At 39.1% G+C, this 27840-nt stretch overlaps 1 protein-coding gene across 3 annotated transcripts in view; it reads right to left on the bottom strand.

Moving 5' to 3' along the window:
* Positions 1-1944: 1944 nt before the first annotated feature.
* The window catches only part of SLC7A2 (solute carrier family 7 member 2), a 363691-nt gene continuing 337795 nt past the window's right edge, over positions 1945-27840 (bottom strand). For 2 of the 3 annotated variants that reach the window (XM_081808044.1, XM_081808034.1), the window contains 11 exons: positions 25519-25909; positions 24886-25041; positions 20869-21034; positions 19569-19702; positions 18309-18531; positions 16290-16429; positions 13296-13398; positions 11701-11906; positions 10507-10673; positions 9633-9741; positions 1945-7089 (listed from right to left, as the gene is read on the bottom strand). In XM_081808044.1, coding sequence (XP_081664170.1) covers positions 6893-7089; positions 9633-9741; positions 10507-10673; positions 11701-11906; positions 13296-13398; positions 16290-16429; positions 18309-18531; positions 19569-19702; positions 20869-21034; positions 24886-25041; positions 25519-25894 — 1977 coding nt within the window. In that variant the 5' untranslated portion in view covers positions 25895-25909 and the 3' untranslated portion in view covers positions 1945-6892. Of the gene's footprint in view, positions 7090-9632; positions 9742-10506; positions 10674-11700; positions 11907-13295; positions 13399-15900; positions 16038-16289; positions 16430-18308; positions 18532-19568; positions 19703-20868; positions 21035-24885; positions 25042-25518; positions 25910-27840 lie in introns of all 3 variants that reach the window. The other variant, XM_081808052.1, reaches the window with a different exon arrangement.

The following is a 27840-nucleotide window of genomic DNA, read 5'->3' on the forward strand; positions in this document are numbered from 1 at the left end:
TAAGTGACTTAAAACCTCCATCCTCTCCTTCCTTTTTCTTTATTTAATGGTAAACTATCAACGATCCTGTGCCCATTTGTTTTCTCCTGTTTACTTGCTCTACATGCTCATTTTCTGAAAGTGTCTTCTATCAGTCATTTACAACTTGGTGCCAAGTCAGTATTTCAGTTCCAAGAACATTGGCATCTTAAGTCTGATTTCTACCAGGGCAATGAATCCCTTGGTCCTTGCTTGAAGAAATGTCAGACATCAGTGCACAGATGGAGGAAGATTTCGGAGATCTGGAGACTCAGCCACTGGGAAACATATGTTCCCCATTAGTATAGTACTTTGGGGTTAAGGGATCCAGAGCCCAGAAGCAAGCTTGCTCCCCATCAGGGAGATATGGGCCCACTTTGAGCTGTAGAGTACTCCTGGGTAGTACAGTCTGTCTGGTTTTCCTCTTCATGTTGGCTGCTCCAGTTTTATTTATTTTTATTTTTTATTTATTTATTTAATTATTTATTATTTTTAAAGATTTATTTATTTGAGAGAGAGAGAGAGAGCGTGTGCACACATGTGTGTGAGCGGAGGGAGGGGCAGAAGGAGAGAGAATCCCAAGCAGAGTCCCCACTGAGCGCAGAGTCTAATCAGGGCTCCATCCCACTGCCCTGAGATAATGACCAGAGCCGAAACCAAGAGCCGGACACTTACCCTACTGAGCACCCAGGCGCCCCTGGCTGCTCCGGGTTTAGTAGAGGGCAACAAGGATTCTTTACCCAGCATTTACTGGAAAAGTTCAAGTACATCAGTATTGAGCTGAGTTTCTTTCTGGATAGTTTCACCCCTACTTTGACCTACTCTCAAAGACAAACTGAGATAATGTGATAATGGGTTATTTTTGTACGTCTTTGAGATTTTTTTTTCTGAGATATTTTATAGAGTGAAATGAATTGCCTTTTCCCCACAGATGGGGACTTCTCAGTACAATCTCTTAGCAATCCATGGGCTTTGAGCCCTTCACCTGAAAAGCAAGCCTATCTGTGTGGCCCTCTTTAAAGGACACTAGGAGATGGTGTTTATCGCTGGGGTTCCTGGCTGGACCCACAGCCCAGACACAGTTCCTGGGGGATCACTGCATTCATGTGACCACATGGTAGCAGGACAGATGTGGGGCACCAAAACCTAGTAACGATTCTTACAGCCAAAAATTACATAAATTAGGTTTTAGGCTTCTGCTTGGTAAATGCTTTGCTATTTTAGCTTGGTTTCCAATGCTGGTTAACTGATACTACAGTTTTCTTAATTCAACATGGTGTTCCCTCCAACTTACTAAAATCAATGGGAATTAAGTATATACACAAAGACATTTCAAAGTAACAAACTAATTCAAGAGATTTGAAATTTTATGTAACGTTGAGCCATGTCAGAAAGCTCTGACTCCTTCCTCCTGGTCAGAGGTTCAAGAGGGTTGAAGTTGGTAAGATTTCTTTATTATACTGTAAAAAATGTGTCAGTTGTACATAACTGATCACCAATTACTAGAGGCTATGATTTGGTAAAGGGAACATTGAGGAAGGAGCTTCTTATAGATAAAAGCAATGAGACTGACAGTTGAAGTGGTGGGATCTCAGATGTGTGGTCCTGGGATGGCATTCTTCAGGAGCAAGTGATAGTTTTTAGGGTGTGCCATGTGGACTGAGGGTATGTGGAAACATGTCTTTTATCTTACAGGACTTGGTAGTCCCCATGTAGTCCCTAGGCTGCCAGGTGAATATTCTTGATGTTATAATCATTTCAGTTTAGATTGTACCACATTTCTGAGCTTGAAAGCTCTCCCAATTTTTTTAAAGAGAAGTGTGAAATATATGCTTTGGGTATGTGTGATACACAGGCATATTCTATTATTACAAGTCCTATTGCAATTTTTTTTTAAAAAGTACATGGTCACAGTAGAAAGCCGTCTTACAGTGGTAAAGCAGCAAGAGTTTTTATTTATTACAATTCTAAAAAATAATCCAACTTTGTAAGTAAAAAGGAACTCTGATTATCATTTGAAACATTTAAATTTGAAATTACCTATTAAACAGAAAATCTTTACATATAGACAAGTCCAATGTATCTGTTGGATTTTACAGACATAGAATTTCTGTAGGGTTTTGGGCCCTATCAACAGCTTCTATTAAGTACAAGGACAACAAAATAGAGCAATAACACAATGGGGCAGCCCTAGTGGACACCAAAGATGAAGAGCCCATTAACCAGGCCTGGGCCAGAGAAACCCACCCTATAGGCAATACAAACTCTCTAACAGCTGAGCCTGGGCCCATGCACTTTCTACCACAGGGCTGTCCAAGCCCATATGGGGATTGCAGTGGGCCAGATCCTATGGTACCAGTTCCAGGAAGCAGCCATCCTTTCCAACCTTTTCTAGAGGATCCTTATCATTGACTGTTGATGTGTCCCTGGGATGGATATTCAGGGCTGAAATTAAGGACCCCAAACTCCTAACTTGCATATTCACTTCATATCTCACTGTCATCCCAAGATCCCACTCAACAAGGGTAGTTATGGATGCTTACACTTTGCAGGCTGCCTGATCCTAGAGCCAGCCCGGGCTCTTGGTCATGATCCCCATGGGGCACCAGTAGTCACAGAAGATTCTTTAAGGCCAGAGATTATGGCAGTGGCTTCAGCCATGGTGAATAAAACCTCGGTATGTTACTCACAGCCAAGAGGGTTGCCAGTTGGGTTGAGCCATAAGAAAATGCACTTGAGATCAGTAAGACTAAACTGTGTACATATAAGCAGTAATGAATGTTACAAAAACCAACAACCACAAAAACAGAGCAGGGCTCTCAAAATCCAGAAACTAGAAATTCATTTAAAAATGTTTAAATATAATTATACAAAGAGAAAAAAAAAATCTCAGCTAAACAACAAAGTCAAGCAACCTTATTTCCAAATCTACATGGCTAAAAAATGACCTGTGCTGAACTTTGGTACTTTTTCCCTTGATATTTTAGGACATGTGAGAGAATGTAAGTAGAAAATGTACAGAGAAGGCGCTAGCAAAAAAAAAAAAAAGTTAATCCCCCTGTCCCCAAAGTTCACACTCATCATGTGAATTTTAATACTTCATGATGTTCACTCTAAACCCAATCCTTTAAAATTCTGTGGAAATGGTAGTTTGGGTGTTAATTTACAGTTGCTTGAAGCACATCAGGAGAAAATCAGGCAGAGAACATCATGAGCTACATCACGAGGGAGAGCTACAACGTTATCATGTGCTTTGTAATCTCAGAATGCCCTGATTTGCGAAGAAAGAGGACTGACCTGCTCCTCTGGCATTATCAGAACTGGAGAGTGGTAGTTTTCCTTATTCTCCCTGCTAAGCATTCAAATTAGTTTAGAAAGGAACTAGGTAAATACAGAGTCTGATTCAAAACAGGTTGAAAAACTACCTGAAAATAACCAGGACTTAGCAAATAATTTGGCTAATTTTTAAAATTAAAAAAAAAAAAAGTTAAAAAAATCTTTTATTCAGAAAATTAAAAGAGAGGCTTCTGTATTTTAAAGCAAAATAATTCTGCAAGAGATATTTTCTTCTAATTATGGTTGGTAGTAGTAAAGTTTTAAATATATCAATGCTAGTTTTTCTTCAATGTATATATCCTAAATGATGTTTTTGGGGTTACGAAGTTTTCTTGATGTTTATCTCTGGGGGGAAAATGTGAGTAAGCAAGAATCTGTATTTCAGTATTTATCAAAAGTTGTTTTCTCATAAATAGGGTTTGAACTTGAATTTGTATAGCTACCTTTTTAAATGTAGGGTAGGCAGGGCCTTTCTATGGTTATTCACAAATCATCTTTTCCCTTTTTTGAAGAGTATGGTATAAAGGTGCTCTGATAGGAAGTTTCTCATTGAAAATATTAAGAAAGCATATTTCCTAGTGTAAGAAAGAAAAGTAATTTAAACTGTTTTTACTCAATCACAATTAAGAGAATGTGTGGTATGCATTTTTTTCATTTCTGGAGAGGAGTTTATAGAAGTGTGATTGATTACTAGTCGTATCTGTACAAAAACATTTTGGTAATCCTAAGAAAGTAAAAGCAATATTTTGTTCCAAAGGTTATGAATTCAGATGTAGAAACAGGGAGGTGGTAAGAAACCTGGTAGAACTGGCTTTTACTAATAAACACAGAGCAAGACAGAGATGTCAGAAAAGGTGCCTCAGAAATAAGTAAACAGAAAACCCTAACACCTCCTACTCCTACTCCATTTCAGATTATAAAGCACCTGTTACAATGTACTCGAGTTTAGTGATTCCACATTAGATACATTATAAATATATCTTTCTTAAAGAATCTATAGAAAATATCATATATATAAAATTGCTGTATATTGCAAAATAGTTTAAAACCTAAAAATTTTGTATAAGCATACCTATCAATATAAAATATTATTTTTTCTCCACATCAATTGGGTTTGTTTTTATCCATACAATTGTATCGTTTCCAAAGCCCATCATAAACCCAACCGACTTATACACTGTTTGAAATACACAGACATATACATAAATATATACACACACTCATACAGAGATATGAGCACACATTTGAGTCTTCACAGAAAAAAAGCACAATCACCAACAAAGCATCTCTTCATAGATATTTGTGTTTGCAAAGTGTTTTAATGTGGAAAAATAATTTTTAACTAAATTCTGCTCCTAATTGAACACAGTGGGCATAAGAGTTTTAGCTGCCTATCACATTCTAAATAAATTTCTTGATTTTGTTACAAAGACTCAGATATTTATATATGAAATTCCTTATGTTCCCTTAAGGCCTAATCTATCTCGATGAGAGAATAAAAGGTGGTTCTCAGTGTAATACTATAACAACAAGGATTTAGGATCATGCCTACAGTCCTTACCAAAAACTTGTACTCCTTGAGTATCCAACTCTTCCTCTCCAGTAAAACATGCTTGAAAGAGAATTCTGGGCTTCAGATTTTACCATGCACCCTGGAAATTGTGGAATGTCAGTACTGAGCTCTAGATCAGGGAGGCTCCAACACCAGCAGCCAGAAACCCAGGCTATCTGTTTATCTGATATTTAACCACAATAAACTCTTGGTTAGATGAAACGATCACAACTTGCTCTTTAATGGCATCAGGAAAACAATCTCTTGGAAGAGCTATCAGGAAACAAATGTTTTCCTTGCCTTTGGATTAAGCCGGTCAACTGGTGAGCTTGATAACATTCATCCTGGGAATGTAACCCATTGATGTGTAAGTATTTAGCCCCTAGCCTCACCTAGTAAACCATTTAATTATTTGTAAGAAAGCTAATTCATGAGAAGAACACTGCAGGTAAATAGTCCACTATGAGAGAACCCTATGAAGGAAAATATAGTAATTAGAGAATCTTACATATAAAACAAATCATTTATTCCTTAAAGGTTACTGTGTTTATATAGCTTTAATTCAATTAGGTTAATTTTTTAGCTTGAGGTTTTAAATAATCATGTATTTAGCCCAGATATTTTATTCCCCAACCACTGGGAATGGGGTATTGACAGATTTAGTGTGGTCAATTAAAAATAAATGAGATAAAAAGTGCTAAACAACTTATGGGATGGGGAAGGAAAACATCCCTAAATGTTTCCAAAAGAAACATCAAAGGCAAATTAGATCCCAAAACCTCAAATTGGGGCAAATGCAATTTAACATCTGAATAGGCACTTTAAACTCAGAACCGGGACATTTCCTCTTCTTGTATTCCTTTGTTTCTTTCCTCTTTGGCATGTAGTAAAGACATAATTTGCTAGTGTAGCCCCTCCTATCTAGGACAAGACAAAACAATAGGAACAAAGGAGTGAATTCTGTACCTGATGAGGTTTTAAAAAACAACTGAACTGTGATTAGTTATTAAGTAAAAGAGAAAAGTGTAAATCATTCTGCCAATCGTGTGATCCGGAAAGATTTTACTGGCTTATCGTATGTGACTTTAAAGACAAAGATGCTTGGTGTCTACTTACACAAGCATTTGTCTGACTCTGATTTTCAAATACACGCTCATTGCTGCCACTTACACAAGCTTTCCTGCCAGGGGACCACTTGCATCTTCTAGCAGAAAGGGTCCCAAGTAGATCACACATACTGCTCTCAAGCCCCTGCAGGGACTGAGGAAGGACCACTTCTCTCAAAAAACAACAGCAGCTGAAAGGGGCGCTATCAGGTGACCCAGAGAGCCGCTCCCACCCTGGGTAGACCGGCAGGACGCAGACACGCCTGTGGCTGAAGTTGTCACAAACTGCCATACTTTATAGAAGAAAAATCTGGATTAAACCCACTGCTGGCACTGATGAGTTATAGAAAAGGCTCATTTCTTCTCCCCTCCTCTCGCTCCTGACCAATGACAGACACCGGGATGGGTAATTGCGTTTTTAGCACGTTCTAATCGACATTAATGACACCTAATAAGGAAAAGCCATGGTTATTTCCCCAAATGCACCAGGCACGTCCAAAGCACTTTTCTATTCAGTGATTACTTCCATTGCAGCAGTATAAGCCACCAATTAATGGCAACACCAGAAAAATATAATGCAGTCAGAGTGAAACACAAACAACTTCTAACATTCATAGACCCCAATGTATACATACACACATACACACATGCTCCCACTATTGGGGGGATATTCATCGCTGAGGAGAGAGCTTAGGAGGTTTCCCCAGGTACACAATTCACCATCTGAGGAGGTGCTGTCCAGGTGAGTAAGTATAAGTTAGGGTGAACTATGTCTGCAGCAAACCCATGGCAACCTAGCACGACGATGACACTCTGTCATGGTTTACTCCATGTAGGGTATGTACGGTAAGACTGTGGACCAGCTCAGCTCCTGCGGGCGTTAGCATTCGCTCATCTTTTCATGGAATATGAAAGGTAAACTGAGGTTTCTTTGGTGCTGCTCGTTTGCTTGAAAGGCAGATTTTTCTTTTGTTGCGGCACCGATGTTGTCTGAGGAAGTCTCTTCATCATCTTCCTCCTCTCTCGGATTACCCTCCAGGCTGTGTCTGATGCCATAAGCGAAGTAGATCAGGAAACCTGTTAGAGGGAAGGAAAAAAAAAACAATGTTTTAAGTATGTCAGAAAATGCCTGAATATGGAAAATGTAAGATAGAACCTAGTGGGGTTTTCCCCCTCCTCTTTCTGGGCTATTTTAGGACAGAATGCAAGTCCGGAATACCCCTGCAGAATCCCCAATGGACGCTTTCCCAGTAGAATGTGCTTCTGCATTTTTAACACCCAATCTTTGTTGAATGTATGTTTCTCCCAATTAAGTGTTTTTCAGACATTTATGTTGAAAAAAATTATATTTATTTTCTCAAAACTCAATACTATACTTTAAACAAAGGGATATGGGGTAAAATCTCAAATTACATCCCAAACACAAGTGGTGGGTTATCGGAGTCACAATCAGGTATTTTGGAAAACATGCCCTGTGTAAACAAAGTGGACATGGGCATGCTTTACACGTGTTACCGTCACCAGGAGAGGCCAAATAGGGGCGCCTGGCTGGCTCAGTGGGTTAAGCATCTCCCTTCAGCTCGGTCACGATTCCAGAGTCCTGGGATCAAGCCCCGTATCGGGCTCCCCGCTCAGCGGGGAGTCTGCTTCTCTCTCTGCCTCTGCCCCTGCTTGTGCTCTCTAACTCTCTCGAATAAAATAAATAAAAATCTTTTAAAAAAACAGGAGAGGCCAAATAATTATATACAAAGCAATTGATTATCAATAGCCATGCTCATTGGGAATTAGAAGGAAAGGTTTTATGTATCCCCACCAGATAGTTTATTACTTTCATGTAGGCATTTTGCTCTGTTTTAGTTATAGATTTAAAAATTGGTTGAGAGTTTTGGGTTGATGAGAAATGCTTTATAATTTTCCCATCTAAAATAACGAGAAGTAGGCTGCCAATTAGCATTTTGGCAGGTGCTATGGTTAGGGATAATTCTGCTTCCTCTCCTGTCCTCAAAGTTTTAAAGAACCAGCCCTCCCTGTCCTCAAATAAAGGTACCACCATCACCGTTTTACAAAGAAGCAGGCACAAAAATGGGCCGAGGCCACAAGGTGAATAAATGGCACAGTTGGATTCAAACACAGAGAGGCTGGCTCCGAACTTCATGCTCTTAACCAAGATCAAGTACATTAAATCACAGTGGTCTGTGTCTGAGGAGAGAAGCAAGGGCTCATGGAAAGGCAGGAAGCATGCTGAAGTTCTCTGCCAGACTCAAAAGAGATTCTTCCGGGCTCAGAGGAGGGGAGTGAGTTCTACGGGTTTGGACTCGGCTCCCTGTGAGCACGTGGGCCAGACCCCAAAGGAACAGGCTGCATGGTTGCATCCCAGAGTGTGGAGCTGAAGGGCAGAGAGAAGCAACAGAGCCACCAACCAGAAGTGGCCACTGTGACCAAAAGAGAGAACAAACTAGTGTAACCCGTGTGGAATGATAGCCTGTGACCAAAGGCACCAGCCCCTCAATTCCCTGGCACAAGGTAAGGTCCCCAAATATGGGCAAAACTCTAGTGTGGGTATGGGGAGATGAGCAAAACTGATAGTGGTTAAATCTCTCATCAATTCAAGTGGATTGGTGGCTTAAATTGAAATTGAATTAATTTCTAGCCAAAGCAAACAATTACATACACCAGCATGAACTTAGGTTCATTCTTGCTAAGCCAACGGGAGGACTGTCAAAAAGCACACTCTTCAACTCTTCAGGTGACCCAAACCAATGCAGACTTAGTGCTCCTTTCTCCCTGCTTCACCTTACAGACATGTCTGTTCACATTTTTAAGACAACTGCTCAGGGCCTGGGTGGCTCAGTCCTTAAGCATCTGCCTTCAGCTCAGGTCATGATCCCAGGTTCCTGGGATCGAGCCCCACATCGGACTCCCTGCTCCGTGGGGAGTCTGCTTCTCCCTCTCCCACTCCCCCTGCTTGTGTTCCCTCTCTCTGTGTCTCTCTCTATGTGCTGTGTCTCTCTCTGTCAAAAAAAAAAAAAAAAAAAATCTTAAAAAAAAAAAAATAAGACAACTGCTCAGTGCTTTAGTTACACCAAATGTAAACTCTCATTTTCTAACTCAATTTTCACATGGGAAAGGAATCATAATAAAAAACCATGTAGTAGAGATATAAATAAGCTCACTCATCTTATTTAATGCTAAATCCCAAGGTTCAAATAATAAGAAATTTAGATAACAAAAGAAATTTTTTGCTCTTAGCTCATTCAAAATGTCTTCAGAAATCCACTGGGACACTGGAAAGAACTGGCTTTGGAATCAGAGTCTTGCACTGCCATCCACAAATTCAATCCCTTGACTTTTGGAGGCTTTTTTTGTCACCCATTAAGTTGGAGAAACAGAATCTACAGGGTTCTACAGGATTCCTGGGAGAATTTAATTAAAAAAAAAAAAGGTATCTGAAAACATTTGGAGAAGTAAGGACTCAGATGATCTAAAATTTGGGAAACGAAGAAACTGGCAAAAACCCTTTATTTCCAAGAAGGGGGAGGGGATGCATTTCTGTAATCACAGAGCATGAAATTGGGAAGACAGAACCACGGCTCAGAAAGCTAAAACATTAAAAAACCTACCGAGTGCCATCCAAATGCTAAATCTTATCCAAGTGTCTGCGCTCAACTGGACCATCAGGTAGATGTTCACCAGGATGCTGAAGGCTGGCAAGAATGGTAAGAAAGGAACCTAAGGGGGGAAAATATCTTCTTAAATGTACTCAAATTTGGAAAGTACATTCCTCAGACTGTTTCAACGTGGTGACAACTATTTTGACATATATTCTTTCACACTGTGTCAGTAAGTTTATATTCTTACAAAAAGGACAACCAGAAGAAAAAATCATTCTTGTAGAGTCTACTAAAGGGAGCGTCACAGTCTATACTACTCAAGTGTAGCCCAAAGCAACAGGGGATTTCTCCGGCCCGCTAACATCCGTATCATCACCAGATGCAATTGGCAGTAGGGTTTGGTTTAGATTAGGGTTCACTGGTTTCATTCAGATGGCAACAGGGCATGCCTCTGCAAGTCTGGATACACATGGCATCTGAGAGGGATCCTTCCAGGAAGCTCTCTTCAAGTCCAAACCTGCTCCTCATTCAAATCTGACAGGATAATTATAGCAGAAGGGCTTTTGGTGGGAATAGTCTTCTTGCAAGAGGACTGAATTTCTAAAATAAAATATTCTACTTATTCTTTGATACTATAGATTACTTGACAAGAAATTTGTTTACCATTATAGATAATAACGTGATAGGAGCATATTCAAGTTTTTGAAAAACCATGTAGGGAGAATCCTTATGACAAAAAGAACATCTCAAAGAACTGCGACACTCTTGTTCTTTACTGGTTAACTTCATCAGAAGTGTCTTTTTCTCTTTTTCTTTTTAAAAACAACTTACAAAACTAACACACCAGATAATATTGAGGATCTCTAATGTTCATTATTCATACCATGAAGGCTACTTTTTGCTGATTCTGGGGCTGCCTCCAAATGGTGAGCACAACGGCAATGCAGAGAACAAGAAACAGGACAAGAAGAGCAACACTCCATGCTTCTAGCCGGGCAATCGCTTGGACTCCGTAAGTGGTCAAGATACTCAGGCCCAAAACAAGAAATGCTGCAAAGGTGAGATATGCAGGTGACACAAAATCAGCAGGCACATTTCACTCAGATTCCCCTGGCTCGAGCAGTCTCTTGTGATAAGATATCAAGGTCTTCCCATGGTTTCTTTGTCAAATACTACGACTCTTCGTTTTCATTATGGGAGAAAATGGCTGTTTGTACCGATTTAAGAACCACCGCTCGCTTACTCATGACTGTCTCCTCCTCCCCCCTCAGCATTACCAGCCTGCTTTTCCTTCCTACATGTCATCAGGCTCCTCCTTTGCTACATTCTCACACTATATCGCATGGATTGAACGTGATAATGTCAGGGGTGGAGATTTTCCTTTTTTCAAATGGGAAACGGCAAGTCTGTCCGTGTTCTGCTCTTGTAAACACTGTTCACGCAAACAAATAATCAATGATCTGTGTCTTTTTGCCCTCTTTCAGAAGGGGATATCACCACCCACCCATCCTATTCCTGACCATCATGTCTGCACTCAGGGTCCCTCCTCTGTGCTCTAGAGAAGCCTCTACTTCCCTTCGCTTGCCACCGATAATCCCGTTCCTCAAAGCCCAATGACAGCAAGGACCATCTTTCTTGCTATCCCAAGGGCTCCACAGAGTTCTCGACACGTTGATGGTGCTCAATGAATGTTGCTGAAAATATGACTGATTATGTAACTGTGAGTGAGCAAACACGATGTTCTGTATTATCTCCCAGTCTCCTTCCTGGCAGGTCTTCCTGGCCGGAAGCTTGCACACAGGGAACCCCCTAACAGCCACTGAGAGGGACCAGCTCTGTACAGAGGCCACTCACACCTCGGGGAACTTCTTCCTTTCTTCCTCGATGACAGGACCCACGTATCCTGCTACTATATGGTCTCAGCAACTAGTGACCGGTTAGGTGGAGATTTCAGGGCTTGGGGCAGTGGCAAGCACATGCTAAGGCCACGTAAGACCTTTGTCCTCTCTCACATCATACCTGCTCCACTGACGCACACCCGGGGCCCTTCCTAGTGGACACAGCGCAGAGGACTCACCAAGAAATCCTACCAGAAAGCTCACGAGAGAAGACGACTGCTGTGTAGGCAGAGCCGAGGGGCTGACGAGGATGTGCAGGCTGAGGCCTTGCCCCTGCAGCATGGCTACCTGCGACTTGCTCTTCGAGGCAGCAATGCCGCATGACCCCAGAGCTGCTTTCTCAGGACAGCATTTGGGCTGCTCATAAGATAAGCCGGGCTGGTACCTGGCCCCAAATAAACAAAAGTCTGTGTCTTTATTCTCAGACAGACACTTGGCCCAAAGGAAGCAAACACCGAACACTTGAGGTGAGACGCCTGACAGGGTCCCCATTGGGGCAGCGAATTGACCCTTCTCATGACTCGCGCCCCAGAGTGGGCTGAGCCAGGCCACAAACCTGCTCCATGAGATATCTGCAGCACCCCTGAATTCCCTCTACAGTCATTTACTTGCAGAGTTACATATAAGATGCAGAAGGGAGGGACCTTTTCACCCAAGGCAACTGGGACTACAGGGGGATTAGCTTGGAAATATGTGTGTCCAAAGGAACTGCAGTTCCAGAAAACAGCACAGAAAGTCTGGCTAAGCAGCAGCCTCAGAATGACACCCGGTCTTCAGGTTGGCATCTGCTGCCTCTGGCAGTCTGCCTCTCTGGCCTCACGTCCCTCAACTTCCTCTCTCGGTCCTCCAGTGTAACCCTGACGGACTCCGTTCCGCCCCTGCCATGTCCCTTTCTCGACGTATCCTCTTCTTCTCCAGCCTCCGTCAGGATACTGGCCCACTTCACCTCCTAGGCTCTGCCCCACCGAGGACCTGCCCCAGTCCCCTCACTGTGGTCTCTTTCCCTCTGAGCAGCCTTTACTTAAATTTAAAAGTAACATTTGTCCTCAGTCTAAAGAAGAAATAGGGCTCACTGAGAAAAAAAAAAATACACAAAACATACAGAAGAAAATCAAAACCCCCCACAATACTACAAACCCAGCGTTAATCACTGCCAACATTTTGGCACAATTTCAACCAAGCGCAAGTGCATGTATGTGTATATCGATGCAAAATGACTTCTTCGTGTGAAGTTATGTTATAATTTAAATAAATTCAGACACTGCATACAGCTTTGCTGAATCAGATACATTTCTCCACATAATTAAGTATAACTAAGAAAAAGAGTCCGCTGAATAAATGTACCCTTATGTGTTTAACTATTCTGCTATTGATATTCAGGCTCCGTTCAATTTTTTCACTCTGGTAAATTACCTTTTCATAAACATCCTTTATATATATCTGTGTATGCCTCACCAAGTAAAATCTTTATTATAAAATCTTAGCAGCTGAGATACTGGGAAAAAAACTATAATATTTTTAAGTGTTTTCATACATTATAAGAATTTGCTGTTCATATAGATTAAGCCAACTTATTACTAATTATCAATTGTATTTAATTCTTGGCTAAGGACTAAGTACGTTTATTATACTTTATACTGATGTTTTTCTGTCCATGGCCTCTCACCTCTGTGAGACCACTAGCTCCTTGGAAACAAGGATGGTGAGTCCTAATTTTCTTTATTCCCTGGGCCCCACACAACACACACCCTTGAGAACCAAAGAGGACACTCACCTGAGGATGAGAACACACGCAGCAACCAGAGAGTAGGCCAGAAGAGTGCCAATGGACATCATGTCCACAAGTGCCTTCAGGTCAAAGAGAAATGCCATCACAGCTATTGGGAAAAGAAGAGAATGGTAAAAAAAAAAAAAAGACCTATGACAAAACTCCATACAGTTGATAACTTCCAAGTCAGGGACAACTGGCATTTTTATGGTTCCAGTATCCATGATAAATCAAACAAACTATAGGAAATATATTTCTCACAGCTAAAAAGATGACCCTTGGGTCATATAAACTGCTAGTAAAACTTCAAAAACCCTCAACCATCTATCAAGTATAAAACACATTCTACTTTGATTATTTAAAAAATATTGGCCTGACAAAAAGTGAAAACATTCTACGACAGAATACTCTCCTTTGATGTTTCAAAAGAAAAACATGGCTCAGAAATACTGGCTAAGTCTTTTTAAAACAACGATTAAAAAATTCAAACAGAAGATCTTTCATTATAGATGTTACATAATCATTTCAACTTCCATCTGCATTTTGAGTTATGCCACACACGAAACAAAGTAATTTCCAGTTAAATTACGTTTCTGATAGAGGCAAAATTCTACATTGGGTAAAACTCCACACTCCGAGAAGACTGACTAGATTTGAGAGATGAATCGATGTCTCACACTCAAATCTCAGTAATGTTCTGACGCAAAATATACTTTTCCATTTGAAGAGTGAACTTGCACTGAGCAATTTTTTCTCCATTGAAACATCAAAGAGTGATGACTTGACTTGCCCACATAGTTGTCCCCTATCATCCTCAGGAGAAACACCACATTCCATTCACATGCTGCCTCTGTGATCTCAATTTATCTTTGATCCAATAATCCTCTGAGACAGAGGAAATTATATAGGTTTAACCGAATGCAGTGGCCAGAATTTGACTGGTTTTGACCCTGAGACCAGCAATTTCACATAGCCTGACCTGATAAGATTATGCTCCTCATTTTATAGACAGGCTAACTTAGCATGGTGAAAACTATGAGGGCAGTAGAGTTCCAGGTAAAGTCTATCTGTACCCTACTTCCCCATGCTCCTTCTACAATATCACACAGTTTCTTTAAATACATCTCATGCCTTACTTTGAAAACCTTCTGTTGCTAATATACTTATACATTAGATTAAAATTACAATATGTTTTGTAAGAACCACAAGTAGCAAAATAAGTTCATAATCCACACGTGAGTTATTGCAAGCATTATTCTAGACAGGTATACACAGGTAAAGACCGGACACACTAAAATGCAGAACCTATGCCAAGACAGAAGAAAATGATTAATTATCCAGACAAGCTCTCTGATCTAAGCTAAAAACGAGCAAAGTAAGGTGAGGGAGTACAAATAACAAAAATAGAGTATTTCAGAATGTTAAAAAAAAAAAGCCTTCTGCTACAATTATCTTCTGTTAGTTATTAATGTCAATATTATTAGGCTGCCAAATCAAATTCTTCCTGAAGAAAGAAGGATACATTTTTTAAAGCTCTGAATACAAAATAGAGTATTACCGGGCAAGATTTCACTGGGAAAAAAAAATAAACGTTTTTATGGAATAAATAAAACGTGTGATCCTTTGTCAGGATTTATAAACTCTTTTTAATAGCATAATCCACTGTTTAATAATAAAATGGGCTTTAGATCATCTAGTGCAACCTTCATTTCATGGGGGCAGAAATCTAAGCACTAAGAAAATAAGGGACTTGGCCTTCTAATGTATGTCTAATAAAGTGCCAGATTTATTAGAAAACATTGACAAAGTGAAGTTGCTGAGGCAAATACTTTCCGACTCTGAAAAAATACCATTTCACACATAATTAAGCATTATCATTCTATAATTTCCCCCAAATTCAGAGTCTCAACCAAGTTATCAGTGTTGGATTGAATTTCTACTACCAAAATAGCTTTAAAAAGCTTGATGAAGTCTCTCTCTTGCTTTCTCTAACAGGACCTTTACGGCCATTCTCTCGGTCTGTAGAATCTCTTGAAAATTTCTGCATGGAATAAGAATCTGGCCAACGGCATTTTACAAAGACGTTCTGACATCCCCAAAGGTGGGCCTCTGGGAGTTTTCTTTTTTTTTTTAACATGAGTTAAGTATCAAAACTGTTGAAAGCAAAAATAGATTCCTAATGGGGTCTAACAGGAAATAGTTGTTAGTAAGTCTTAGAGAACCGCGGTGGTCCCGGATGTGCATCTAGATAACCCCACACCAAGGACAGTGATTACGACAGCCAAGTATCAGTTACCCTGACATTTCTTATACTTAACTAAAAATGAGTAAAAATACAGTGAAGAACCATTACAACCCTCTGCACATTTGTTAGAAACCCAAAAGGTTAAAATAACAAAATAGTAACAAAAGTCCCCACGGGTCAGTTAAGAATGAATTTCAGTAGACCACCACCACCACAGTTACCAGATCCCAATTCTCATAACCTCATTTATCAGTGATTCTTTTTCTTAACTTACATGCACAGCAAGCAGACCCTCTTTATAAGTCCATGCATGCGCATAAAACGTTCAAGGCCAATGTTGAAGACTCCTGTGTTTGTAAAGCTTACCAGAAATGACCCCTGCTGTCAACGTGGCAGCAACTGGTGACTGCCTCTTACTCACTCTGCCAAGAAATCTAAACAGTAAACCGTCCCGGGCCATGGCAAATAGAATTCGGGGTAAAGGAAACATAGAGCCCAGAAGACTAGAACAGAAAAATTCATAATCCATACGTGAGTTATTGCAAGCATTATTCGAGACAGGTATACACAGGTAAAGACCGGACACACTAAAATGCAGAACCTATGCCAAAATAATTCAAAATAGGAAAACATTCAACAAACAAGTTATTGACCTTTATGTAAATAAAGACAGAAAACTGCCTAACTTTGCATTACTCTTCAGAATCCTTGATGGAGAAAAGATCCCCCTTTTCTTAAGAAAAGTCAACTCTCACCTGCCACTGCACCCGATGATAAAGTAGCAATTATTGGTGTCTTCGTTTTGGAATTGATTTGAGCTAGACATTTGAAAAGCAACCCATCCTCCGCCATAGCATAGATTACACGAGGCATTGGGAAAATGGATCCAAGAAGACTGAATAAAAAGCAAACACATGCAGTATGGCAAACACATTCATGCAAGATTACATCTCAGAACAGAAATTAAGTATTTGGATAAAACTCAGCGTCACAGCTCTGATTACAAAGTCTTGTTATTTTTAAAACGTGTCATGATTGGGCATTTAAAAATATTTGCCAATATTTACCATTGTGCTACTTATTATTCTATTGCAGACATTTTGCCCAGCACACTTACCAGACTAAGAGCAATACTGCGAGTAATTTATGCATGCCAACAAATTATTACTGAATTAAAACTAAGTAATTAAGACTTAAGAAAACCAAACCCAATCGTCTCATTGAGGCATTTTTAGTGGCCATAACTCAGAAATTAAAATTCCTAAACTGCTATGAAATTAAAGACGGGATTAGGTTATTTAATTGCATGGTATAGTCACTTCATTTATTCGATAATTACAAACTTCTTCTATTTATTTTATCATTATTTTTCCTCATATAGCCTGATATTTCATCAAATCAGTAATAATACCCAGCAGCATAAGATAATCAAGAGAGAAAGGGTGAAAAAAAAACAACAACTCACTGTAAATTTAGTACATAGAAGTAGCCACGATTAAAAGTCAGGAACAGTGAAATTTAAGAAAACGCCCTTTGCTTTAGATGTTTCGAATTTCTCGTGTGTTCGAGATGGCTGCACCATTCCATACATGACTTAGTTATAAAAAATAACCATTAAGAGAAAATACGTAAAATATTTTATTTTAAAAATTCATTTTCTTTATCTTTTGATAAAGCTGGGTTGAGCTTGGCCCTGAATAAATCTTTGTCCTTCTATCTTCTTAAGACCATGATGGCATGATGTCTTCATAGTTCAGATTCTTGAAAGTACTTGAAATTATTCAGAATAAACCTCAAACCTCAGAAGAGCAGATGGCTGAGAAACCAATGGGGGTAAATTTCTAATTGCTGCTTAATATTATCTTGAATGGAAAATAAAGAAGCTAGGCTGATGAATTCTATAAAAAGATTGCTTTTTCCAACTTTAGACTTTCAAAAAATTATTTTCCCTTTAAAAAATTAGCAATTAGGCAAAGAGATTAACTTTCTCTTTGTAAGAATGTCCTACGGGATACCATGGTATAAACTAGAACGAAATATCTTATGGTCCCATGTTAATTTGAAATGTGAGTAGCTCAGGGAACCTGAGAAATGAATTCTCAAGTATTAAAACAAGTCGCTACTGCAAATCTGCGTACGTGAGCTGCAACTACTCTTTGCTTTCCACATAGATATCATATGAACTTCCACTATTAATTTCAGAACAGCAATTTCTATTTCTAGACCAAATTCACTCTGATGAGTACCAAGAGAAAAAGTCTCAGTATTTCACAATAAAAAGACATTATACTGAACAATGTCACACCATATAGCCCCCAGTCACATAGACACGATACTAGTTTAAAAGGCAGCAGAAAATGTCAAGTCTGCACCTAAGGTCTTGGCTGTCTGTAGCACTTTAAGTAATTCCACAGCCGGCCCGGACACAAGCTAGTGTAAGCATCCTACCGTTTTATAATACATACATATATAAATATGCGTGACATACATGTACGTGTATGTGTTCGTGTGTACCAATGTCATATACATTTCTACTGAAGCTTGGACCGTCATTACCTTGAAAAACTGACTTCTAACTGATGGGTGAAAAAGTTCTTATCACTTAAGATTTGTATGTGGCAATTCTGGTCAAACTATTCAGAGAAGACACAGTTGCATAATACATTCCTTATACAAAGATTACTTTTAAAACCTATAAAAGCAATTCTTTAAACACGGACTACTTGGCGGTATTGCCCACAGTCCCAGTGTCAGAGGCAATGAGATCGATGTACCTTGTTGACAAAGCACAGAGAGAACCCGCGGCAACAACGTATTTGGCGGGACCCCATCCAACATACTCGAATGCTACCGGAAGCGGGCTTTTCTCATCCAGGAGGTAGTATGGCATCATAAGTGTTAAAGCTGCAGAGACTCCAAAGTAGGCCATAAAGCAAACAAGCAAAGAAGTCACGATTCCAATAGGAATAGCTTTCTGAGGATTCCGGACTTCTTCACCTAAGGAGATATAAACAAAAGATTTGCATCTTTAATGAACCATTAATAGATACAACATGGATTCTTCTTTTCCTTCATAGTCATTTCACTCTGCTCTTGTGCCTTCTGGTTTCTTAGCTTGCTCCATGTATTCTACATGAAATTTTCTCTCTTCTTGAGAGTACTATGCTATTATACAAAATTCCAATTTCTAGAGGCAAAAAGAGAAAGCAAGAGATCATGCAGGTCAGTTTCCCACTTCTAGAAAGAAAAGACATGCTAGCTATACCTGTGCTAGTAAATATTTCAGGATAGTATGGCAGTCTTAATCTATTCGGAAAAGGATTCATCCACAGAAATTAATGACTGTCATAGCATTCTGTGGACCCTTAAATAGGAATGCTTCCATAAATACGAAAATAAAACTTTTCTTACCCAGTGCATGAATTTATATTAAACTCTGGCTTCAACACAAAAATAGTCCTTGAATCTAGTAAGATTTGGCACTTGAAGTGTCCCCAAATGGCCAACTGCAAGGCCACACAGTAATATGAACCCAGAAGAAGCATTTAGAGAATGATTCTGGCACGATTACTTTGTTGTACAGGATAAAGAGAAAAGAAATGCCACAGTTTATTTTGTCGTACTAAAGAAGAGACAATTTACAAGCGTGATCATCATTTGTTACTCATTGTGATAGTACTGGAGATTACTTCCAGACTGAAGGTTAAGGACAGTAATTACGACTAACATTTATAAAATACTTGACAGCTTGCAAAGAATCTTTTATGTGTATCGTATCTTAAGTAACCTTCATACCATGAGCATGAGGGGTAGGTCCTGGTTCTCCCCACTTTACCAATTAATGGAAACCAAGGCTCAGAGAGTTTCACGAAGTTTCTTTTTATCATATACAGAAGGTGTCACGGCTGGGGCTGGAACCAGCCCATAGTACCCCAAATCCCACTCTTTCCTTGACCCTCTGCTGCCACCAATGGGTACTCCTGTAGAACAAGGAACACCTTTCCTTCCACATAGACCCAAGATTCTTCCCTTACCAGTTGTTGCAATGCAGTCAAATCCCACAAAGGCATAAAAGCAGGTGGCAGCCCCAGCCAAAGTTCCCGCAAAGCCATAAGGCATAAAGCCACCAGCCCCATAGATACTCGTTCCATTTTCAGAAGGCAGATCTCTAAGGAAGAGAGCAAGCATAATGCAAAGTCATATTCACAGAAAACCATTTCTTGGAAGGCTATTGTGTTCACCAGCTCTTTGAAGCTAACCAATATAAAATTAAATGGAAATCCTGATTTTTCTTACCCTGTCTTAGGGAGTATAGTGATGTTCCCAACAATGGCACCCTCTTGGGTTGTCAACACTCAACTGGAGGCTGATCAATAAGAGCATAAGCACAAGGCCCATTTCCACTCTGGCTAGAACTCACAGCCAGGCAGGACTGTGAGAGCAGAGACACCATATATGGGCCCTGCTCTGAAATAAAGACATAAAACCTCTTCTCATGGACAGTTGGGCAGGCTGCACATTTAAAAATTTTACAAATAAGACATTTGAAAAGATGAAATCGAATTCTCTAGGCTTGATTAATAATATTGAAGTTGGATATTTTATTACATGTTAAAAATTGTATAAAACCAGAAGTTCCTAATTTTTTGCTTCAAAAGAATGGCTTCAAACAACGTATGTAAAGAAAAACATGCAGTGATACTTCACGTAACAGACATTTCTGTAAACTTATTTTATTTGCACATCAGAATATTAATATAAATCTTATGATGAAACCTTTTATATATAATTATTACTAATTTAATTTTTGAGACTACCAGGTTAAAAGCAAAATGCAGGGACAATTCTGCTTATGCAACCAATGACGTTCTCCAAAAATCAAGGCCTGAAAATTACTAAGAGGCTGAAAGAATGCAATGAAACCAAAGGGTCCTCCCAAAGGAAGAACTAAGGGATGCATGACTCGAAGAGATCCATTGTTTTGCAAGGGTGGCAAAGCTTTGGAGGGGGAAGAGCCATCCTTCCAATGGTTAGGATCTCACTTCTCTCTTCTCCTATATCTCCTGCACAGCTTGAAGCCAAGAACAAGCCACTGCTTGGCTTCAGATAGCTGCTCAACAGTGAGCACACTTATGTATTTATGTTTGGGGGGGAGACTGGAAGAAGAGTCTTGGAATAGACCAGACCCTCAGAAATGTCTCCACAGCAAAAAAAAAAAAAAAAAAAAAATTGAGAAGCACTGTTATAGAGGAAAATGTAAGACAAGAGCAGGCAAATTAAAAACAAAGACAAAAACACATTCAAAATAAGAAGGGAAAAGCCCAAATATTATACCTGGCACTCGCTGATATATTTTTGAGAAACTCTTCACTAATCTTCCAGTTTGCCACATTTCCTTTCACAAACCCAGCAACCATAACGAAGAGAAGGACCAGGATATTAATAGCTGTGAAGATTTTATTCACCCAAGCGGATTCTTTTACTCCAAAAGATAAAAGACCTATGGAAAAAAGAATGGGTATTTTAATTTTTTTACCCAACTTTTAGTAAAAGCAATGGCATTTTGAGGCAGTTACAGGCTTTAGGATATTATTTTACCAGCATCCATGTATTTAACTTACATTTATCCCTTTCTCTTGCAAGTTCTGACTCACCTGTCACAAGATCTCCTGAATACAACCAACTTGGTTGCTGAAGGCAGATGGTGCTCATAGCCTGGAGACACCACATTCCAAGAGATCAATAAATCTAGTAACTTTGATTCTTATTATCAATGGGTAGGTAGATATAAAGTAACTGAATTTTAATGCAATGCTGTTCTAAAAAAGCCAAGGTTAGTGGCTGCAAAATTTTGAAAATAAAAGCTCAATCATATGTCTGCTTCATATGTACAGAATACATAAAATAATTCTTCAACTGTCTCACCAAAAAAGATAATATTTTTTAATTGATTCCCATGTTAATAGCTTTATTTTATATTCTGATTGTAAAAGTAATCGATTTCCTTCCTTTTCAACTTATTTGAAGACACAGCAAAAATATGAAGGGAATAAAGGTCAAATATAGTCTCTTCTCCAGAATTTCGGGCGTGCACACACACGCAGACATACATACACATTTTCATGCTGACAAATAGATAACCTCATTTTTAACAACCACATACTCTTCTACAATATGAAAACACTATAATCCCTTATCTATAGACTGTCAGGTAACTCTTAGTTTCTTACAACTATAAATAGTACTGACACCATCATCCTTTATATAAATATCTTTGTACACTTTCTAATTATTGCTTTAAAATAATGTTCTATAAGGTAATACCATATCAAGGATATGTCCTTTCATACAAGGTTTTTGGTTCACATTGTCAGAAATATTCTCCAAAAAGTTTGGCCCCATTGAAGTGGCACATTTTTTTCTATTAGGTTATTCTATCAATTTGTAAGATTTATTTATATAATAATGCTGTAAGCTCTCTGTCATGTATTGCGTATGTTTTTCCCAGTTTATCATTTACTTTTACTCTTAGGATTGAATATATATATATATATATGAAAGTTTTAGAACATAAATTTTTCCTCTTTAGTTTTTACCTTTAGAAAGATTTTCTCCAATATTAACTCCAAAACATTTATCTTTGTTTCCTTCTAGTACTTTCATGACTGTATTTATCATATATGTGTGTGTGTGTGTATTTTTTAGAGAGAGAGAGAAGAGAGGGAAAGAGTAGTTGCAAGTGGTGGGGGAGGGGCAGAGGGAGAGAGAGAATCTTAAGCAGGCTCCATGCCCAGCACAGAGCCTGACGTGAGGATCGATCTCACGACCCTGAGATCATGACCTGAGCCGAAATCAAGAGTCAGATGCTTAACCAACTGAGCCACCCAGGCACCCCTATCACATTTTTACCTTTAATCCATCTTACATAGGATATGAATTATGGACCAAAGAAAGTTTACTTGTTACTTGTGATGAAGAGATTATGCCATAAATCTCTACTTGCTTCTTCCACAAATCCACACCACCCAGGATCAAATAAGCAAAATTACCCAAGTAGAGATGAGGAAAGCTGAATTTCATTCTTCTACATGTATGATTCCCAGAATTTTACAATAATGTAACTCTAATGAGAGAAAGGACACTGCATCAACAGTATAATTACTGGTTCCGTAGCACTAGAAACCACTATACACCTACACGCTTTGGAAATACACACTACACTATGCCGCTATCTGCTTAGAAAATACCAAAGCCATTGTCGTGTTTTATGAGAATTTCCCAATACCCCATGTGCATTCTCTATTCTGGGATTAACGACCAATGAATATCTCAACTAAATATTGCAGCCACTTCCCTGTGTCTTTCTTTCTTTTTTTTTTTTTTTTTAAGATTTTATTTATTTATTTGAGAGAGGGAATGAGAGACAGACAGCAGGAGAGGGAGGAGGGTCAGAGGGAGAAGCAGACTCCCTGCTGAGCAGGAAGCCCGATGCGGGACTCGATCCCAGGACTCCAGGATCATGACCCGAGCTGAAGGCAGTCGCTTAACCAACTGAGCCACCCAGGCGCCCAATTCCCTGTGTCTTTCATAAAGCAAAAGCTTTCACTGACAAGACATTTGGTATTACAAGATGAGTCAAAGTTTATAATCAAAGGTTTTGATCTTCAGAGATTCTAGGGACAAAGTTATTGCATGAGCTTAGCCTACACTTAAAATAAGAACACATTGGTCAATGACGTGGGGCAATGATGCAGGCCAAGGCCCAAGTCCTGCCACGGACTTTCATGATTCTGTGTCACAGCTGCATGCTTCTCATCACTTAGTGATTAAAGCTGAATATGTTAAGATCATTGAAACCATCCCTAAATAAGATATGATGTAACTAATTCAATGTTAGCTAGGCTGTTTAGAAAGCAAAACAAATGAAATCTATCACCTGTTGAGAAACAATTGTTGCAATTTTCCTTGACATTACAGGTATAACGCCAAATATTTTAGAGCTATAAATTTTGTCCATGTTCCTAACCCTACATTAAATATTTAATGAATGACTAACTTTTTTAAGGGTAAAGCTACTTTTTAAATCATAGAATTTTATAAGTAAAAAGTTCATGATAGAAAGGTATTTTTGTCACACCTTTGTAAGCAAGGGAGAAAGTAGCTGGAGATAAGGCTGGACAGGAAAACAAGGGACAGATTATCCAGGGGATATCAGGTAGGAAGTGAGAATACAGTATTTATTCTTAGTGAAATCCTTGATTGGTTGAAGCAGGAGTGCAGGTGAGAATGGCAATCACAATAGAAAATGTTTACATAATTAAAACAAATATAAGGTGGCAGCAAGGATTAACTATGCCTACAAAATAAAACTGTCTGCCATCTAAGTGCTTCCTATATACTGGGCAAGAAGTCGTTACAAGATACACACTGATACCCCCATTTTATGGATGAGCAAACCGAGTCACAGAAAGATTATGCCACTCGGGCGCCTGGGTGGCTCAGTTGGTTAAGCGACTGCCTTCAGCTCAGGTCATGATCCCACGGTCCTGGGATCGAGTCCCGCATCGGGCTCCCTGCTCTGCGGGGAGCCTGCTTCTCCCTCTCCCACTCCCCCTGCTTGTGTTCCCTCTCTCGCTGTGTCTCTCTCTGTCAAATAAATAAATAAAATCTTTAAAAAAAAAGAAACATTATGCCAATCAATGTTCCAAAGATAGTGAGTGGCAAAGTAGGACTGAAAACCTGGTTGTTCTGATTCTAATTCCTGTGCCTTTCTTTCTAAACTACTATGCTACATGACTGTAAAATATGGGAAAATTCTAGCAACAAGTATGTTTGTCTACATAATGTCTACATTAAAAAATGACAGATGGTTTGAATATGCTTCCTTTTCAGCTAAATAACTACATTACATAGATGAAGGCATGAATAGACAGAAATTCTTCTAGAAATAGTATGCTTGCAAATATCCTTATCTGAGGCTAACAAGATAAAATAAGGCCAAAAATTATACATTCTTCGTTATTGAAACTTCACTGCCATTCCTGCAAATCTCCAACTGGTATTATAATGATGTGCCTTATTTTATTCTTTAGTGCATTCCAAGTACCATTTACTTAGAAGTGTTATTTTTACTGTGCCACAAAATTTAGATTTATTTTTAAAACATGTCTATCACATAAGAAAAAATGTGATTCCAGCCAGTGAAGAGGCCCACAGATACCCAGTAGTAACTTAAACATATAAATATGCCACCCTGTCTTGGGAACTCAGTCCCCAAATCCAGTGGTAACTTATTTTCCTGGGATAGTTAGTCTGGCTCATCTCAGGGTGGAGCGCAATTGGCTTCCTTACCTGCTAGAAGTAATATAAGGCACACAGCAAAGAAGTCAGGATACTCTGCAAGGCCGGTATAATTCATTTTGAAGTATGTCCTGAAAAACTGGCCAATCTGTTTGCTAAGAAGTTCATCAAAGGTGCCACTCCATGCTCTTGCAACACTTGATGTACCTTCCCAAAACACAGAGCATTCAGAGAATATACAGGTCACTGGGAGAAGATGAACATAACATCCTTTGCTACTCTGTTCTAGGATGAACACGGTTTAGTTCAGACAGAATTGAAAATTTGAATCACATATAAAATTATCTTGATAATTTTCCAGTTCTACATTAGTAACCAATCATGTCCATAAGTGTGGAATCAGCTAACTTTATCTGCATTAAAGAACTATGGTTTTTGGTTTTTTTTTAAAGCAGGTTTCCAAACTCACTCAGAAGCATATTCAGAGATGAAGCAGAATCACTGCATTTTGCAATTAGGAGACACTTTAGAGGTGAGATAAATGGGACACACAGGGATCGAGTAACTCACTCATGATCACACAGTCACTAACTAATGCAGACCTACAAGGATCTCTGCCTCAGGAGCGCTAGCTCTACCATTCCACACAGCAGATTGATATATATATATTTTTTTGCAACATACCTATCACATAAGATAAAATGAGATTCCAGCCAGTGATGAATGCCCACAGCTCTCCAACAGTGACATAAGTGTACAAATACGCAGACCCAGTCTTGGGAACTCGGGCCCCAAATTCAGCATAGCAAAGGCCTGCCATCACGGAAGCAAGGGCAGCAATGAGGAAGGACACCACGATACTGGGGCCAGAATCTGCTTTGGCCACCTCTCCAGCAAGGACATAAACCCCAGCACCAAGAGTGCTTCCAACCCCCAGAGCAATGAGGTCCATGGTGGATAAGCAGCGGCATAATTTGGAATCTTCTAGACTGTCCAGAGTGACGATTTTTCTTCGGATCAGACATCGGGCAAAAGAGAGCGCAGCTCTGCAGGGAATCATTCTGAAGAAAGTAGCCTGGGGAAGAGAAGGGAGGCGGTTAGAAGCACTTTGGGAACCGTCATCCCTCCAAGGATTGACCCAGCTTCTCAGCAAAGGTTCAGCACCAGCACCATTCTGGTTTTGTTTTACTTGTTCCTAGAAATGCCACCTAGAGCAATCAGAGAGAGGGTGGAAGAAGTCAAAGCTGTGAATTTCTTAGAGTTCACTAATCATACACGGCCTTTTAAAAGGGACTGCAAAGAATGGCTTCTTTGGGGAACAAAGGAGTGGAAGCTTTGGGTGATTCAAAAGATTTGCCATTGTGGTTCATTTGTGCCGCTACAATTTTTAAACATTGGCTGACAGAAATCTCTTCCAGGACACGGCTCCTTTGTCCTCGCCACAAACACGGGGATGAGTTACCTCGTCTTTTCTTCAATCATTCATCTGACTCCTATTTTTTACACCTTATTACATGCCAGGGATTGTGCTAAGAAATATGTCTAGAATGGTGTGCTGCGTGTTTATGGTCTCCAGCATAAGGGGCTTGCAGTCTAGCTATTGTCTACTAGTAGGTAAAAGACGCCATCATTAGGTCTGTTTTCATTTCAGTCTCTTTCATTTTAATGTGAAACCATGTGAACCTTTTAGAATAAAAAAAACCTCCCCCCGAAACATACTTGGATTTTTCTAAATAAAACTGCTATTCGGCGATGCTCTGAGTATGAATTTGTAGTAAAACACACATGCTTATTTATATTTACTTGAGATTTCTAAATAGATAAATAAGCCCCAAGTCCATGCCAAATATGATGTGTTCTTTTTTAAATGGAATGAATAAGATAGAAAGACATTCTCCCCATACCCTACAGGCCCAAACAACCTAACACTGAAAAAAATTATCAGGTTATAAAACAAAGCATGGATCCTAGTAAGGAAAAAAATATACACACATTATAATAAAAAGTCTGAAGTTAAAAATGCCGAAATATTAACCATGATGATCTTTGGGTGGGGAGCTAATTTTTACTTCTATGCATTTCATAGAATATGCATTATATTGCTAATATATATTTCTAAATTATCTCTAGTAAACATGTACACCTTACATGCAAAAGATCTATAAAAATTAAAAAACCCTACATGGCCTTGTCTATAGAGATGTATAACTCAGCAGATAGGGAAATAACTGAAGAATAGGGAATATAATAGTATATGCAGCTTATCAGTCAATAAAATTAAGCGTATTTAACTTTCAGAAGTTCAGAGTCATGTTTGCCACTTCTGTTGCACAATGAAGGACAGAGATGTTATAGTCATTATCAATAACCTGACCTCAGGAGGTCACAGCTTTGCATCTTCTCTGAAGAACTTAGAGCTTTTTATCCTATAAAATAAACCCTTGAACATTTCTCATCCTTCCTATCTATAAAAGACAACCATTATTAAAATTATTGTATTTGAAAAATAATAAAGACGAATTTTCTATATTAAATCTAAATGACTTGATGCTGATAAGAGACACAGACATTTCTGGAATAGGAATAATCCAGTTTTACACTAAACCTCGTGGAGAAAGCTAGTTCCCTGAACATGACTCACGTATCAATGTAAATGCAAGCGCTTGACTTCAAAAGCAGCTAGCTCAAAGAATGTGGAGAAAAATCCCACAGATACAGGAAAATGAGTGAAAGGTTCCTTGACGGTAAAAATAAAGTGTTACACATAGGTGTCGTCCACACCACCCGACAGAGTGCCGAGCCAGGCACTTCACAAATACTTGTTGAAAAATTTGCAAATACACATGACATCTCCAATTTTGCCAATATTCTAGCTTCCCAAGTCAAAACCTAGTATTTCTCTAAATCAAATGTGTGCAAATTTCTACCCCTACCTAGCCCTTAAAGAGCTATATCTCAGATAACACAACCAGAAGGGAGAAAGTGATCTGCTTAAGAACGAATCAG

This window comes from Leptonychotes weddellii, chromosome 2, assembly GCF_054177405.1.
Source record: "Leptonychotes weddellii isolate Sample4059 chromosome 2, ASM5417740v2, whole genome shotgun sequence".
In the NCBI taxonomy this organism is placed as follows: Eukaryota; Metazoa; Chordata; class Mammalia; order Carnivora; family Phocidae; genus Leptonychotes; species Leptonychotes weddellii.